This window comes from Marmota monax, unplaced genomic scaffold, assembly GCF_021218885.2.
Source record: "Marmota monax isolate L192 unplaced genomic scaffold, Marmota_monax_Labrador192_F-V1.1 WCK01_AAM20220418_F8-fsc00025, whole genome shotgun sequence".
NCBI classification, from domain to species: domain Eukaryota; kingdom Metazoa; phylum Chordata; class Mammalia; order Rodentia; family Sciuridae; genus Marmota; species Marmota monax.
In genome coordinates this window covers 7,012,998-7,030,831 of record NW_026691950.1, presented here as the reverse complement: position 1 = coordinate 7,030,831, position 17,834 = coordinate 7,012,998, and the positions used below count along the sequence as shown (strand labels likewise).

Below are 17,834 nucleotides of genomic sequence, written 5' to 3'. Positions count from 1 at the left end.
TCCTCCTGGTAGCAACCTACTGGAAGTGTTGGAAAATTCTTCATTTTCTGCATTGAGAATATGGAGAGTGGTAAGAAATCCATAAACTGGAAATAATATAAATAATTAATAACATGAGCAATGTGGGCTACTTCTAAATGTATCATTTCAAATATAGGGTTCTCTTTTGCTTAGGAAGACGATTTCAGACAGCAGTTAATGTATGTTGACTAAGTACAATTATGGAAATATTTTCTATAGAATATAGAGCAATTGATGCAGTTATCTACCACTGACTCAAACTATCACAGATGTTGCACATGTGGATGCAAATCACAATTTCCAACTGGTGATGTGGCTTTTTCAGGAAGAAGAGTCTTAACCAAAATATCAAGTATCCACTGCAGAAAATCCTTTACTGTGCTTTTAATTGGGGGCAATCTAGTAAGCAAGGTAGTTTCTATGCATGTATGTATCTGCTGTCTGTTTTAGTCAGTTTTGTGTCACTGTGTCAAAATACCTGAAAAAACAACTTAGAGGAGGAAAGTTTATTTGGGGTTCAGGCTTTCAAAGGTCTCAGTTCACAGACAACCAACTCATTATTCTGGGCCCAAGGTGAGGCAAAATGTCATGGAAGTGGGGTTGAGTGGCAGAGAAAGACAACTGAAGTTGCTCCCTTTGTATCAGCCAGGAAGCAGAGAGAGAGCAGAAGGGTAAGTGAGTGCAGGAAGAATGAATCTTTCCAGGACACATCCCCAGTGACCCACCTTTTTCAGCCATTCCCCACATTCCTACAGTTACCACCCAATTAGTCCATTCAAACTGGAAGGACAGGATGGATTAGGTGGCATCTCACACAATCTGATTATTTCACCTCTGAATAGTCCTGCATCAACACAGGAGCTTTGGGGGGACACTTCATAGCCAAACCAGAATACTGTTATACTATATTTTGTACTTAGGTAGTTTGCTACAAGCAGATTAAGCATATTCATTCATTCAGATATTCCACAATGATAACAGGGATATAAATGTCATTATAATTAAAAATATGATAAAAGAGAGGACAGTATGAAATAAGTAACCAGAACTAGTAATTGGGAAAATATGAATTTTATCTCTCTAGATTACAAATTTATGTCTCATGTGGATAATGTTATAGTGAAGAGGTTAAAGTTGTGGGATATGTGAGCAAAATTTCTTACGTGCTGTATGACCTTGGAAAGTTATTTCCTTATATCAGAGTGGGAAAATTCAGAATAGTATGAGAAGATAGAACTTGAAAATGTAATCATTTTGCAAACACAATTTGATCGACTCTAGAAAGCAAATGAGAATGCTGTGAGGAAAATTACTTTTAGCTTTATCTGCTTAAATGAAAGATTACCAAATGTACATTTGAATTTAATTAAAGTCTTATGAAAACATTTCTAATTTAGTAAAAGTAGTAGACTCAGAGTGAATCTCATGCTTTTGCTTAATTGTTTTATTTTTCTTTTATAGAAATGAAACACATGGTAGTTTTTATTAAGGCCTTATGAATCCGTGAATGTCCATTACTGCTGTTTTAGATCTGTGATGGTTAATTTTTAAGTGTTACCTTGGTGCCTCTGGTACTCAGATATTTGGTCAAACACCAACCTAGATTTTTCTGTTAAGGTATTTTTTATATGTGATTAACATTTTTCATTCAGTCAGATGAAGGCTTAAAATACTGACATCCTAAGAGGAAGAAAGATATTTGGACTTGCCAGCCTCCATCATGTTATGTGAGCCAATTCTTTAAAATAGACCAAGCTACTCTCTCTTCCATCTGTCCCTCTATCTTATTGGTGAAGTTTCTCTGGAGAACCCTGGCTAATATAAATTTCTAAAGGTAGTTCCCACTGCAGATCGCAGAGTACTTATTTTATATATCAGGAAGCTAAGCTTCTCTATTATGTTGTAAATTTCTTATTGATGTGAAGTTCATTTATTATTTCCCTCTTTTTTTGTAGGGTTTACTTGTTCTGTGATTATACTGTTCAATGTGTTCCCTTTGAAATTATACATGAAATATTGTAGAATATATATCCTGTAAAAAATTTATGACAAAGTATGATGAAGAAAAGTAACACATAAGGTTTTAGAACTTTCATTTTATAATCCTCATTTCAGTAATACATGAGTTCAAGCAATATCTATGTTTTCAGGTCAATTACTAGAAATTGGTAATTGTAGATAAAGTGGACAAAAACTCTTCCAGATGTTGAATATCCTATGTATTTGTGGAATGCACATTTCTTGACATACACAAAAGAATGAACTACATTTTTCATATGATTTGCATTCTTCAGTTTCCCCATTATGCCCTGTATTTCTTGTTCTTTTTTTCCTTCTTTCTTTCATTCTTTTTTTCCCCACCTTTTGGTACCAGGGATTGAAAATAGGGGTCCTTAACCACTGAGCCACATCCCCTTGTTTTTTTTTTTTAATTGTTTATTTTGAAACAGGGTTTCACTAGTTGCTCACAGTTTGCTAAATTGCTGAGACTAGCTTTGAGCCTATGAAATTCTTGCCTCAGCCTCCCTAGCCACTGGGATTACAGACATGCACTACCACTCAGCTATGCCCTGCATTGTACTGTTTGTCCCTCTCCATTTATTAATTAATCCTAGTATGTATCTGAATGTTCCTATGTCCTTCAAGGTTCTGGTCAAATACAATTTTCTTTTTTTTTAATATTTACTTTTTAGTTCTAGTTGGACACAATACCTTTATTTTATGTATTTATTTTTTTTTTGTGGTGCTGAGGATTTAACTCAGGCCCTTGCACAAGCTAGGCAAGTGCTCCACCACTGAGCCACATCCCCAGCCTAAATATAATTTGCATCATGAAATCTGTCTTAATATCCCATAACTGAAAATAATCTCTACTTTGATTTCACTTTATATATACCTTTCTTAAGTTTTATGGATTCCCAATTTTTATGTATAAATTCATACCAAGAGTTCCTATTGTTATCCATGCAAGACAAGCACAATGTAGAAGTAATTGGAACACCGGAAACAAAAACACAACACTTTATTAGCTGAATTCAGGGTTCATGGCTTTTTTTTTTTTTACTTGAGAAAAATAGAGATGATATTATGGACATTTGTAAAACTCCTTGTGCTGTGGATTAGCTACATTCTCTCTACATGTCTCTATCTTTAATATCTCATTTCCTGCTAACCATAATTTAGCCTACCATTCTAACTTTACCATGTGATTAGACAGTTTAGGGAGAGTTTAATGCAAAGTGGAAAAATCAGATCAGGGTCAATCAAACTTTATGATGAAAGTATGCATCTATGTTAGTTGGCTAAGCAAATCTTATATTTTGTATGAAGTTTCTCCGATTACTAAAAAGACTATAATATTGAGTTAACATTTTAAAAATGTGAGATGTAGTGCATAGTTGCAAAGCTGACAATGTATTAATAAAATGACACCATGAATTGTTCAGTGCTTATAATTTGAATTGGTTAACTTAGAGATCAGGATGACCCACTTCTCACATTTTTTTCACTAATGCTGTTTTGTCAGTTAACTTGCAAGGAGATAAGCAAAGCATATAAAGTGCATTGGATCTCAAGTTTTAAATGCACTATTTATTATTTCAAAACATTTACCCTAGGAAATATTGTGCTTGTTCTGAGTGAATAGAAGTCCCATTTCATATTTCCTCTTCTTATTTGTTATGTAGATGATTATAACCTCAAAATAGGAAAATAATACATGAGAACATAGTTTGATCATTTTCTGAAAATTCCCCTTAACACAAATGATTAAATGAAGTTGGATTTTTTGATTACTTACAAAAGAGTTCAGACTTGATTGACCTTCTTATCTCAATAAAGCATTTATTCAGGATTAGCAAGTTAAAAGGGCTTGGGTATATTAGCCTCTTCGAGGCTTTAGGAAGGATGGATTATCAAGACATATGCTCTGCATCTTTCACTCTTTAATCTTACATTGAAGAAATAACTGTGGGCTGAAAACTTCACTTTTCTTCAAGATGCATTGCTAAGGAAAATTTGACTCCTTGGAAGTTATAACCTTTCCAACAGTGCTGACTACTTTTAGAAGTCAGTGTTCTGAAGAAAGTCCTGGGCTGGAAAAATAACCAAGTGAAAGAATGCTTACCTAGTATGTGCAGGCCCCAGGATAGATCCTCAGCACAACATACATACATGCATGCATGCATACATACATAAAAACAAATACATAAATTTAATAGATTCTAAGCAGTATCCACAACTGCTAGTGAAGTTATACCTCTAGACAAATCAGTTTCAGAAACCACATTAAATGTCCTGTTAGTCAGGAAAACTGCAGTTAAATATACCTACCAAGTAAAATGAGGTTCTCTCTATCACCCAATATTGGGTAGTGGCCAAATCATAATCCTGACAGGTGTCTCAAGCGGTTTCTGCTGTTTCATCCCATCCAAAAATATGACACAATTCTGCCAAATATCATTAACTAATTGTTCTTTCCAGGATATTCAATAGAATGAATATTTTAGTCAGCTTTTTCTCTGCTGTGATTAAAAGACCTGACAAGCACAGTTTTAGGAGAGGAAACATTTCTTTGGGGTTCACAGTTTCAGAGGTCTGTGTCTGTAGATGGCTGGCTCTTTTGCTGTGGCTGGAAGTAAGGCAGAATACCACAGCTCAACAGTGTGACAGAGAAAAACAGCTCAGGACATGACAATCAAGAATCAGAGAGAGCTGGGTGTGTGCAAGTCTGTAATCCCAGAGGTTTGGGAGTCTGAGGCAGGAGGGTCAGCCTCAGCAATGGTGAGGCACTTGGCAACTCAGCGAGACTCTGTCTCTAAATACAATACAAAATAGGTCTGAAGATGTGGCTCAGTGGTTGAGTGCCCCTGAGTTCAATCCCTAATACCTGCCCCCTCCCCCCAAAAGAATCAGAGAGAACTCCCCTCACCATGGACAACATATAAACTCCAAGAACACGTCCCCAGAAACCAACCTCTTCCAACCATACCCTTCCTGTATACAGTCACTGCCCATTTAATACCTATTAGAGAATTAATGCACTGATAAGGTTAAGGCTCTCAAAACCTGATTATCTCACCTCTACATTTTATTGCGTGGTCTCACACATGAGCTCTGGGGGGACACCTCATATCTAAACCACAACAATGAGGTTTCTTTCTATTCACATTTACAACTAAAACAAAAGTCATGTCATTAGCATGGTTTCGCTGTTAGATTCTAAAGAGTTAATCATTTCTTTCAGATGAAGTGGCTACCTGAATAAATCATAATTGACTAAAAAAATTTTTAAATGACATCAAGCCTGAGAAGGGGGCCACAATAGGAATTATTGATAACATTAGTTACACCAGTGATACTGTATATAGTGATCCATTAGCCGTACTGAATGACGGCACACATTATATACTGCTACATTAATATTACTCAGTAAGATAATTAAACATCTCCTGGATAAATATGCTTCATTAGCATGTATTATGTCATATGTTTATGTCTCCACTCAAGTTACAAACAGTATATTAGCAAAATTGTGGCAATGGAAATCACAAAGCTTACATGGTTACAAAAATACTTTCAGCACAGTTGGATTCTGTGCCACACTGACATTAAAAAAAGTCAAAGTTTTAATTATCACATGACAACCAATAAAATGTGATGAGAGGGTCACAATGAAAATTTAATTTTGTGCACAGACTTTATGTCTTTACATCCACACAAAACAATAATCAGCATGCAATAGATGCTAAATATATTGAATAATTGCATATTACATCATTATATGAAAAAAATCATACATAATAGTTCATATACTTATAATACAGTTACTTACATTATATATATAAATTATTACATATTAATACATATAATACCATAATAAATAGCATATCACATTTAATTACATAATATGTGGGCTGTTGTTGGATTTCAGTATGTATTTGCTTTTCCAAATTGCAACATTGCTCATTGAAAATAGATGAAATACAGTTTCCCTCTCAATTTATCTCTATATTTCAGTTAAGCAAATTCCAAGTTCCATATTCATAAGTTGAGCCTTAGCCCTCACATATTAGTCTTCCTGACACTTTTAAAAAATGTTTTCATTCATTAATCAAACTCCCAATTATACTTCCATTTGTTATATTAAATATTTCACAAATTGGCCACTGATTGTAAATATCCTGTCAAGGGCAGGTAACTAGGCTCTCCCACAAGTAACTCATGTAATAGCTTATATTCTTCAGTTTATTTTTTGTTCTCTTAATTTCTAAGTTATGAACACACAGACACACACACACATCTTTTTAATTCCCTATCTTCATAGCACTATTACTGTATTCTTATTCATTAATTATTTTGAGTAACTTTTAATGCTTATAATATAGCAGACATTTAGGATACAAAGGTAAATAATACCTAGTTACCTCCTCCTGTTCTCTAACTGAGCGACTTTTTGTTAATAGTTACTTGCTGATTATGCCCAGTCTGTCCAGTCTTGGAATCATCAGCCTCACTTTTGAAGCACCATAGCATGTATGTGATATGGAGTTGAGCTTGGAATTCAGTCTTGCAATGGCTCAGTTTCTCTATCAGCCAATTATTAACCCTGTGATGTGGGTAGAATTAATCTGCCTTTATTTTAATCAGCAAATGTTACTGAAAAATAAAGATGATAGTAGTGCAAATTTCCTAGGTATTGAGAAAGATTTAGTGACATGCATGAGACAAGGAAAACTCTTAACATAGTGTTTCATGTGTTATAATTGCTCAAAGGACTTATATGTGGTAACTTGAAAACATTTGAAACCAGTGGACCTAAATAATTGGAGTTAATTTTTCAGACTAAAAACTTAATTAAGAAATTAGCTTTTTAGAATAAGCCTTCTAAATAATTTAGTAGCTATTTTCCTCTTAAATTTGTACTTAATTGTGATTTTTTTGTGATGTAATCATTATATAAATACCACAAATTAGTAACATTGCTGAAAAGATAAATTTATTTTTTAAAGCAAATTTGTGAGTTTACTTTTAACTTTAATGGCTACATCATACATATGACAAAAATTTGAATAACAGGTATAAACTAGAAGGAAATAAAACAATACCAGGCAGTAGAAATTGCCAGAAGTCTTGACTTTTATTTTATATAACCCACATACACAATTAAAGGAAAAGTTAAGAAAATGGCTATTTTTTTTTCCTCTAAAAATATTGAGCTTAAGTGCTATTAATTAGCAGGAACTTTATAACTTGAAAATTTAAACTTTTGAAAAAAAAACACCTAAAATGGTGGCTTTACTAATATGTTATTATTATTCTTTTTATCCCTTAGGAGTACACAATTGATATAATTTTTGCCCAAACCTGGTTTGACAGCCGTTTGAAGTTCAATAGTACCATGAAAGTGCTCATGCTTAACAGTAATATGGTTGGAAAAATTTGGATTCCTGACACTTTTTTCAGAAACTCAAGAAAATCAGATGCACACTGGATAACAACTCCGAATCGCCTGCTGCGGATTTGGAATGATGGGCGAGTTCTATATACTCTCAGGTAATATTGTTTGAAAAATTTGTAGTTGCTCTAATTTATTTTCAAAACTAATAATTAATTAGTGTCTGCATTTTCTCCTTCTTCCAACTTGCAAATTTAGGAAATGTGTAGCTCTTTTTCTTCTGCTAAAATCTAAAATCGTGAAATGTTTTGGCAGTATTTAATCTCAGGGTTACTATTATGTGAAAAGTAACCTGTAATGCAAATCACTGAGATTTTTCTCTAGCATCCAATCTTGCTATAAAACTGTATAATCTGAATTTCAAACAACCTCAATTAATAAAACATACTTAAGAAAGTACTAGAAATTCCTCAAGAAATGATTGACATATAAGTTTGCTGTGCAAGGTTCAAATATATTTAGTTCATTTCCTTGAAGATATCTACTTATTAAAAATCATTCTTGGGGCTGACGATAGAACTCAGTTGGTAGAGTGCTTGGCTTGAATGCACAAGGCCCTGGATTCAGTCCCCAGCACACAAACAAAACAAAACAAAACAAAAACATTCTTAATGGGAAAATATTCCCGATATATTAAGATGAAAAACTTCATAACACTTAACTATGTACAATTTGTTAATCTGGTGTATGTATGCCTGTATATGTGCATATGTATTGGTGAAGATCCTGAACTATAAATTTTTTAGCTATTATTATTTTTGTATTGGTTCTTTTTGGTAATACATGAAGTTGAATCTGTTTTAATATAATTATAAAAATATGGTGAAGTATGACTTTTTAAGTACCAAGATTTTATTAAAATATATACAGAAGTGATCTGATTGGCTGGAAAAGAGAACTTTAGAATTTTCATATTTAACTATGAATGTTATAATATCATTTAAGACTTTGAGATTTTAAAAAAGATTATTACATTCTAATCCTACATACTTCATTATTGTGGTCTCAAATCATGCTTTAAAATTAGACAAGAGAGTCTAATGATGGAAAATTGTCTTTATTTAATATTTATCTTTTCATCTAAATATAGATTGACAATTAATGCAGAATGTTACCTTCAGCTTCATAACTTTCCTATGGATGAACATTCTTGTCCACTGGAATTTTCAAGCTGTAAGTCAGAAAATACTTGATAATTTCATACAGTTTAGTCTCAAATATCATTTCTTTAAAAATGTAAAGCAAAATGAGAAAAAAAGACAGCTTTTAGAAGAGTGGATTATATTCAACTCTCTTAGATAAAACAATTACAAATAGTACATTAATTCCTTGCTTTTAAACTAAAAAACAATAAATAGGTAGTGAATGTATATACATTTTATTAAATCATCTTTACAACTTTCAGTGTATGCAAGTCTATATTTCTTAGCTTGAATAAATAAAGGAATTCTTAAGATAGGTTTGTTTTCACATATTTTTACAGAGTAAAGAAAAATTGATTCAAAGTATATTCATTTTGCTGGAGGCAGCATCTAAATTTATTGCCTTGGATTTTAAAATGTTTCAAAAATTATTTGGGTGAAGAGTATTTACTACATGAAAGTAAATATTTGAAAGACTTTAATGAGTTGGAGATGAGCTTTTTTAATTAAAGGGAATAAATGTAACACAAGAGTGATTAGAACTAACTAAATTGAACCTAAAATTTTATTCCAAAAAACAGTTATATATTTTTATTGCAATATTAATTTTATTTTATGCTTACAAAAATGTATTCTCATATATTCTTAGGAAAATACTGATCTAAAAAATAATTAGACAATATATATGACTTTTAAAAATGCTATTGCCTGTATCCACAAATCATTTAATGCTATTTTCCTTCCTTCACAATTGTATTTTTTTTTTACAGTTTACATTCTAGAACCTATTCTTAGTAGATTGTGATACAGGTATTTACTCATAAGTATTTCCCTACCTCTTCACTTAGTAAATTCTAAATATCTCTGTTGCCCTTTATTAAAGATTTTATTGGATTATCTTCATAAATTTTATTTTATTATATTAATGATCTTATATCTCACTCAATGTATAAAGACAGCTAAATCAGGGCAAAAGACTTGATAAATAGGAATTATCAAGGAAGAGTTGACATGTAAATATTGGATGATGTAGCATTTAGTGCACTTTCCCCTATTTGACATTTTTAAAATCTTGTGATTTGCTTTGACTTTGCTTGCCATTACTGGAAATGAATAATCCATCCCTGTAAATGCAATTGGGTGTCAATGACACAATACAATTATCCTAACTTCCTTTGTCAGGTATTCTGTTCAGGCTCAGTAGAAAATTTAGCCTCTACCTCTAATATTTCACAACAAAGATTTGTATAAGATTTTACTCTAGCCCCAATTTAAGGTCAATGTCTTGAGAGTCAGAGAGGTTAAGTATCTACATAACCATGTTTATTTGTACTCACATTCCTATATGTTATCACTTTTCACTCAACTATCTCTGTGATTATAATGAATAGGAACTGTGGAAAAGCACTGTAACCACAGACCTGGAGAGCAAAAAGGAAAACATTCTTAAATAGGTCAGCAGAGATGAAAGCAAATTTATTGTATTACCAATAGGAGATCCTGCAAAATAATATACTATTTTGGAAATATTAGAATATTTTTGAATTCTGATTTTGAAATATGGTACAGAACTCCTTGTGCTGAAACAATTAGAAATTTCATAGTATTAAAATATTTCCAAACACAGATGAGCAATCAAAAATAGGAAGTAATGTTTGTCCACCAAAAAAAAAATTCACATAAAAAGTTGTATTCAGAAGGATAAGTTTGCAGGCAATTGTGACCTAGGGACATTTTCAAAACATGGGAATTCTGTGCTTTGGTTTTGACAGTCTTGTGGGGTGAATTATAATATAATAAAATCTTTACATAAATCTGAGATATAAAATGTTATATACTTTAGATCACTGAAGAAGTGTCCCCACTCCCAAATTCCAAGGACTAAAATATAAGTTGGCTGTGATATTAATATATAGGGTGAAATAACTGTTAAATATGATTATGCTTTAAACATGCATATTTCATTCAGTTTTTTTTCTATATTTGGTATATCTTATAATAACACACAAGGGAAGAATCTCCAAGAGTTGGTTTTTGGATAATGTTGGTATTGCAATGTTAGCAGCTTTGGAACTTTCTAATCTATATATTTTTTATTTCAATTTTCCTTCCAGATGGATATCCTAAAAATGAAATTGAATATAAGTGGAAAAAGCCCTCTGTGGAAGTGGCTGATCCTAAATACTGGAGATTATATCAGTTTGCATTTGTAGGGTTACGGAACACAACTGAAATCTCTCACACAATCTCTGGTAAGGATAAAAAAAAAATTGGTGAATTATGCTAGTAGAGAATGACATTGGCATTTAAGTATATGAATTGAAATATATACTTTTATGCATTTTCTAGCCAAAGTAAAATATATATTTTTCTTCCAGGCGATTATATTATCATGACAATTTTTTTTGACCTGAGCAGACGAATGGGATATTTCACTATCCAGACCTACATCCCATGCATTCTTACAGTTGTTCTTTCTTGGGTGTCTTTTTGGATCAATAAAGATGCAGTACCTGCAAGAACATCACTGGGTATGATATATAATATTATGCTATATTATCAGAGGATTTTAAAAAAATATTCTAATAAAAGTCTACAGGAGAAAATACTAGAAATATTCCTCTAGACCATAATCAAGGGGAAAATGTACTGAAATTCTATTGAAATACCATTTGAAATAAATCTATAAAAGACAAGTAGAAAATAAAGAAAGTAAAGAACTTGAGCTTTTAGAAAATTCCTTATTTTTCATGCTGAAGGAGGTCAAAGGAAATACAGTTCACAATAAGAATTAATAAATGAAAATCTCTAAATAAATATCTAAATCTCATTTTGGTAAATATTTTCAATGATTTTGATAAGTTTTATTTTACCACTAATAATCAGCATGTATATAAAATTCTTTCCTCAAATGTTTCAAATGAATAGTCAGATGTTCCACAGGGCAGGTACCTAGAAGGATCAAAAAACTCCCTAGCTTATGCAATATATAAAATGAGCAATTAATCTGTGAATATTTGAAGGTTGCTGTTTAAAGAGTAATTTGTAATTCATACTGAATAAAATGGATTTTTTTCTCTTTTTATAGTAATCTATTGCAGCAACAAATAATTTAAGGAAATCAGGGACTAACTACCATATATTTTTGATTGAAAGTGATGATCTATATTCATGTATTCCTACACAAAGAAAATTTATTGATTTATTTTTAAGATCAGTCTAAAATATGAATCTTAACTGTGTGTGAATAATTATCCACTGATAATTATGTATTAAAAACATAAAGACTTTTGAGACAATTGCTATTTTTATGGTAGAGTTTTCATGTGAATTCTCTGATAAATGGCAAATAACTCCATTTAATAAATAGTGAACTGCAATTCACATAAAAGTGGCAGCAATAAAACCTGAAACATGTAGCTCTAGAAATGCCTTTTCCTTGAGACTCTAAGTACTTGTTCATAAGTGTTATTTCTTTCTATTATTTCAAATTATTTTGTTTTAAAGCACTTTCATTATTATAGTTTCTTTATATACTATTACAATTATAAGTTAACATAGTATATTTGCTTATATTTTCATATTGTTTTTCCAAAGAGAATTTGAGTGGATTGTTTCTACTATTGAATTTGTATTAAAAAAAAAATCATATGCTATGGTGTCATAAAAGAGCAGATCCAATTTTATGGATTTACGTGAATTCATATATTTTTAATACTAGCATTTTTAATACTAGCATTTGTCAAGATAGACATATCTAGATCAAACTTAAAGTATACCTCTTATAATTCTGAGCCCTATGAAGTTGTAATTAATTTTATAAGCGTTCATACGTATGTTTACATCTTGTTGAGGGACAATTTATTGAAGTAATTTATTCAACATTGCATTTTAATATTTATGAAATGTTTTCTGTGAAACAGCGTTCTTGGTGCTGTCCTAACAAAAAACAAAAGTTATAAAGTGTTTGTGTGAGTGGGACTTTTCAATGTACAAAAGGATAATGATCAAATTTGAAAAGAATGTAACATTTCAGTGAGTGATAAAGGCTATGAAAAGAAAGAAAATAAATGGTCAGAAAATTACAAGAGATGTGGGTGGACATGTTTGCTATACCATGGTGTGCTGTCCAGAGAGTCCTCTGTGGAGGTGGCATTTGAATAGTGATCTAATGGTGAAGTACTTGATCGATATTTGGTAGAAGAATAATCAAGGCAAGAAGAACCTGTCAGGGTAAGCTTGATGTTCAGAAAGATGACAGGTGTGGCTAGAACTGACTGAATAGTGTCAGAAGATGAGATTGGAGAGTGGACAGTGCTTGGATCATTTAAGTCTTTGTGAGCTACTTTTGGAACTTGGATTTTTTTCCACACTTGATGGGAGATTATCATAGGCTCTTGACCAGAGGAATCCATGGAGAAAATAACAATGATATCTGAATTGGTTTCTTCTTGTCCTGTTAATATTCCAAACATTTTTTATTAGCATAAGTTCAGAGGTACTTTAATAGGAAATCCATCATGGTCTTCTCAATTTAATCACTGTGATATTAATTGCTAAATTAGAGAAACACATTTCTGAAAGCTAAGTTGTACTGTGGTTTTTCTTGCTTTATTAAACAGAAATGTAATAGTGTTTTATTAAAGTAAAATTTAATATAATCATTGATAATAAAATACATGCACACATTGACTCTGTGACTTTTAAGTAGAGATGGGACAGAGAAATCTTCTTTTGTTTGATTATGGGGTCTTTGTAATTTACTACTCACCCCCCCCCCACCGCAGCAAAAAGAAGTGTGGAAGTTGAAGAAAAAAGGATACTTGCATTCATTGAACTTATTTAGCATTACCATATGCAAAACCTTTAGAATGCAGTTTTGGTTTCAAAATAATTGAAGTAAAAATTCTCAGGAATAATGAGAGAAATGGACAACTTTGCAATTGTAATTGGACATTTTAAGGTCCCCTTCTCAATTAGTGAAGAAAAAAAAATCATTCAAGATGTAGAAGATCTGAATGAGATTACCAACTGCATGAACTGATTTATATTTACTAGACACAGCAACTAACTTCAGTACATAATATATTTTCCAATGCATATGGAACATTAACCAAGATTTCAACATAATTCAAAAGATTCAAGTTTTCCTGAGCATATTTTTGAACAAAAATGAAAGTAAATTAGAAGTTAATAAACATAATGTAACTAACAATGTCCTCAAAGTTTTAAAATTTTAAAAAGAATGGACTTTTAGGTAACCTTTGGGTCGAGTAAGGAACAAAGGGAAGTTAGACAATATTTCAACCTGAATTTTAATAGAACATAGCATAAATTCAGGTGGGATATAGGTGGACATAATGTTTGCTATTATGCAGTGTGGTGTATATATAAATCTTTGTGCAGAGGTGGCATTAGAACCGTGATTAATGAAGTATGAGGCTGACACACTACTTAGATTAGAAATTATAGTTTTAAATACTAATATTAGAAATGAATAAAGATTTAAAATCAGTAACCTAAGTATCCATTTTAAGAATAAGTAAATTAATTACTTTTTATATATTGATTATAGGTATCAAGCAAGGTATTACTGTGCTAGTTTTTTAGGTGAGAAGCATAGGAGTAAGAAAATTTCCTTAAGATTACAAAGATAATAGGTGGGTCAAGGATTAATTCTGTATTCGCTTCCAACGCACTTGTGACATTTTCTGTTCCAATCCTAAGAACTGTTAAAACTAGAAAGATGGACATGTCACAGGAATTGTTACACAGCAACATGATGGAAAATGGTAGTTACTGCCTTCACCATAACAAAGAGGCTGTTGCTACAGCTTTATTGTTTTATTATCATGAATGTTGTCATTCTATAAATATTGGCCAAATTAAGAAGCATTTAGCATTATATGTAGTACTTTGAAGAGTAAACAGTGCCAACCATAGAGCCATATATAGTGTGCTAAAGAAGGGAAATTGTAGCAGTTTAGGCAAAGAGAGACCTAGAAAGTGCATCTGTGATTTAGGTGACCAAGGTGAGGCAGGACGATGGTTGAAGGACCTGGTGGGACAGCATTCATAGCATCCAGGAAGCAAAGAGAAAGAAGGGGCCATAGGGAATATGTACCCTCTGAGGGCTTCCTCCTAGTGACCAGCCTCCTCCAGTCATAAACCATCTGCCTACAATTCCCACTCAGCCCATTCAAACTAGGATGAGCTGATTAGGCTACAGTTACCACAGTCCAGTGATTTCACCTCCAGACATTCAGTGATTATCACAGGAGCTTTTGGAAGACACTTCATATGTAAACCATAATAGGACCTAAGATTAATGGCAGGAACCACAAGAAAGCCAATGGGTAAAGAGATGCAGTTATGTCCAAAGACAACACCCTGGGACACTGAGGTAGGGCTCTTGCACTTATTCCTATTCCACATGTTGAGTGCCTAAAAATGTAAATCTTTACCTCGTCCTTCTGAAGTATTCACTTTAAATAATTATGCCTGGATACTTAAACTCTGTGGTTAAAAAGTAGGTTGAAGTCAATTTATCAAATAAGAAGGCTCTATGTTCATTTAGATTCATTTTAACCACATATAGCAGAAAACCTTCAATAACTGTTCTCCAATTAGGTAGAATGGTATTTGTTTCTCCTGTGCAAGTCCAGTGGTAGGTAGTGCAAGGTGATGGTACACTGCAGTAGGAGGAATTCAGGCTCTTAGATTTCCTCTGAGTCATGGGTGATCTGAATTCCAAGGATCATTTGCTGGTCTAAGATAATGACAGGCTCTCCACCCATTGCATTCTGGCAGAACAGTTCCTGAGGGAGAGAAAGAAAGGCCTTTCCCAGTTCATTAATACCGTTTTTTTAGACTGCTTCCATTGACTCAGGTCTCCTTGGCTAGGTATTAGCCTGTGGTTACACTCTGTTGCTGAGAAGGTGGCAAATAAAGTTGTTCTTCCAGGCAACAACATACTAGTTTAAAACTTGGTATTTTATTACTATGGAGAAAGAGAAGGATGGGTATCAGGCATTAATTTGCAGCCCACAGTAATTTAAATGACTAAAATTCACAGACACAAAAAGCGCATTGAACATAGCGTAGTCATGGTTACCAGTAATTCTTTCTGTAAATCCCTGGTAATCATATTCTTTTGTTTCCATTGTTTATTTAAGCTCAAAATATTGCCAGATCAGATGGAAAAGTAAAGTGGTGTGTTAAATTGTTTTTAATCTATTTTTCCCCCTCTCTCCATAGGTATCACTACCGTTTTGACTATGACAACCCTGAGTACAATTGCCAGGAAGTCTTTACCTAAAGTTTCTTACGTGACTGCGATGGATCTCTTTGTTTCTGTGTGTTTCATTTTTGTTTTTGCAGCCTTGATGGAATATGGAACCTTGCACTATTTTACTAGCAACAAAAAAGGAAAGACTACTAGAGACAGGAAGCTAAAAAGCAAGGCCTCGGTATGTCACAAAAGATTTTTTCATAAAAGCCAGCTGACGTGGAGATGCTGTTTCAAATACTTATGTGGTATTTATGGTGCTAGGGAGTGTTTGAGGCACTGTGACAAAAGATACGTATGTAGAAAGATAAAAATGGAGAGCCCAACATTACCTGCCAATTTTTGTATCTATATTTCCTCAGTATTCCTATTGGATCTCCCATGCAGAGTAATTTCTAATACTGTAAAATCTTCCACAAGTGGTATGCTTTTTGCACCTAAAACAATTTTTAAGATTTGTCTTCGATTCTATTTTTGTGTTAGAATTTGGAATTCTAAAAAATTCAAATTGTTACATGTTTATACTCCCTTAGTCCCCCTTTCTTAGCATATCTACCTTAACTTATATTGTATCAGTTTATATATTAAAATTTATTTTACTGATCCTAATATACTTAAGTATTGGATAATTGATCATAAGTTCCTTTTATAATGACAATTATTGATCTGACATTTATATCTAACACTGAGTGTTTCAGGCACTCCTCAGAGCATTCTATATGCATGGTTTCATTTATTCTCAGAGCAAGAATTAAAGAATAAGTTCAGTGATTTGCAGAAGGACAGCATAGTAAGTGAGAGATCTAAGACTCAAATTCAGGTCAGTTTTGGTAGGAGAGCTCAAACTTATAACCCTTTCTTTGTATTTCCCTATTGTTAGAGAACTCAAAAAGGTAGACATTTATTTGTCCAGAATGAACAACAAAGATAATCATTGTTAATTTTAGTAAATGTTTTTAAAACAGATTTGTTCCAAAATACTCAAATAAATTATAACTGAATACACCAGTTACGATAGGTGTGAACTTAAAAGCCTGCTGTGTTATATATACCATGAGGCATGGAGTTTTCCATATTATCTAGTTAGTTTCAGGACTCAGTGATTTTTTTCTCCTTCTCATTTTTCATTCATTTTTTAATGAATTTTTGCCCTACATTTAAATTTTTAAATATTTATTTTTTAGTTGTTGTTGGACACGATACTTTTATTTCACTTATTTATTCTTTTTTTAAAAATTTTTATTGTTGGTTGTTCAAAACATTACATAGTTATTGACATATCATATTTCATACTTTGATTCAAGTGGGTTATGAACTCCCATTTTTACCCCGTATACAGATTGCAGAATCACATTGGTTACACATCCACTGTTTTACATATTGCCATACTAGTCTCTGTTGTATTCTGCTGCCTTTCCTATCATCTACTATCCCCCCTCCCCTCCCCTCCCCTCCCATCTTCTCTTTCTACCCCATCTACTGTAATTCATTTCTACCCTTATTTATTCTTATGTGGTGCTGAGGATCGGACCCAGGGTCTTGCACATGCGAGGCAAGTACTCTACCGCTGAGCCACAACCCTAGCCCCTTAAATTATAATTTACTTTTCAATTTATATTCCAATAAGCAAGCCCTGTTATATTTTGTTTTCTGACTCCCACAACATAAAAGCAAAGCATGTTGTTGGCAGTACAAATTTGAATATTTATGTTGTACAATGATCCTGTGACTCTCTCATGCTACATGACTTTAGCTTATACATGGGACATAGTGATGTTCCTGAATGAATACATCAGAGAGCAAGAATGTCAGCTTTAATATTCAGTGCTACTTTTTATTCATCCTAATTAGTTCTACATGACATAGAATGCATTTTTAAAAATTTGTTCTAATTAGTTATACATGACAAATAGAATGCATTTATGCA

The 17,834-nt window shown here is 32.6% G+C and overlaps 1 protein-coding gene across 1 annotated transcript in view; it reads left to right on the top strand.

The window, feature by feature from the left end:
* The window catches only part of Gabrg1 (gamma-aminobutyric acid type A receptor subunit gamma1), a 77,516-nt gene that overhangs the window by 47,422 nt on the left and 12,260 nt on the right, over positions 1–17,834 (top strand). The window contains exons 4-8 of the mRNA XM_046442379.2: positions 7,355–7,575; positions 8,568–8,650; positions 10,734–10,871; positions 10,998–11,150; positions 15,877–16,088. Coding sequence (XP_046298335.1) covers positions 7,355–7,575; positions 8,568–8,650; positions 10,734–10,871; positions 10,998–11,150; positions 15,877–16,088 — 807 coding nt within the window. The remainder of the gene's footprint in view (positions 1–7,354; positions 7,576–8,567; positions 8,651–10,733; positions 10,872–10,997; positions 11,151–15,876; positions 16,089–17,834) is intronic.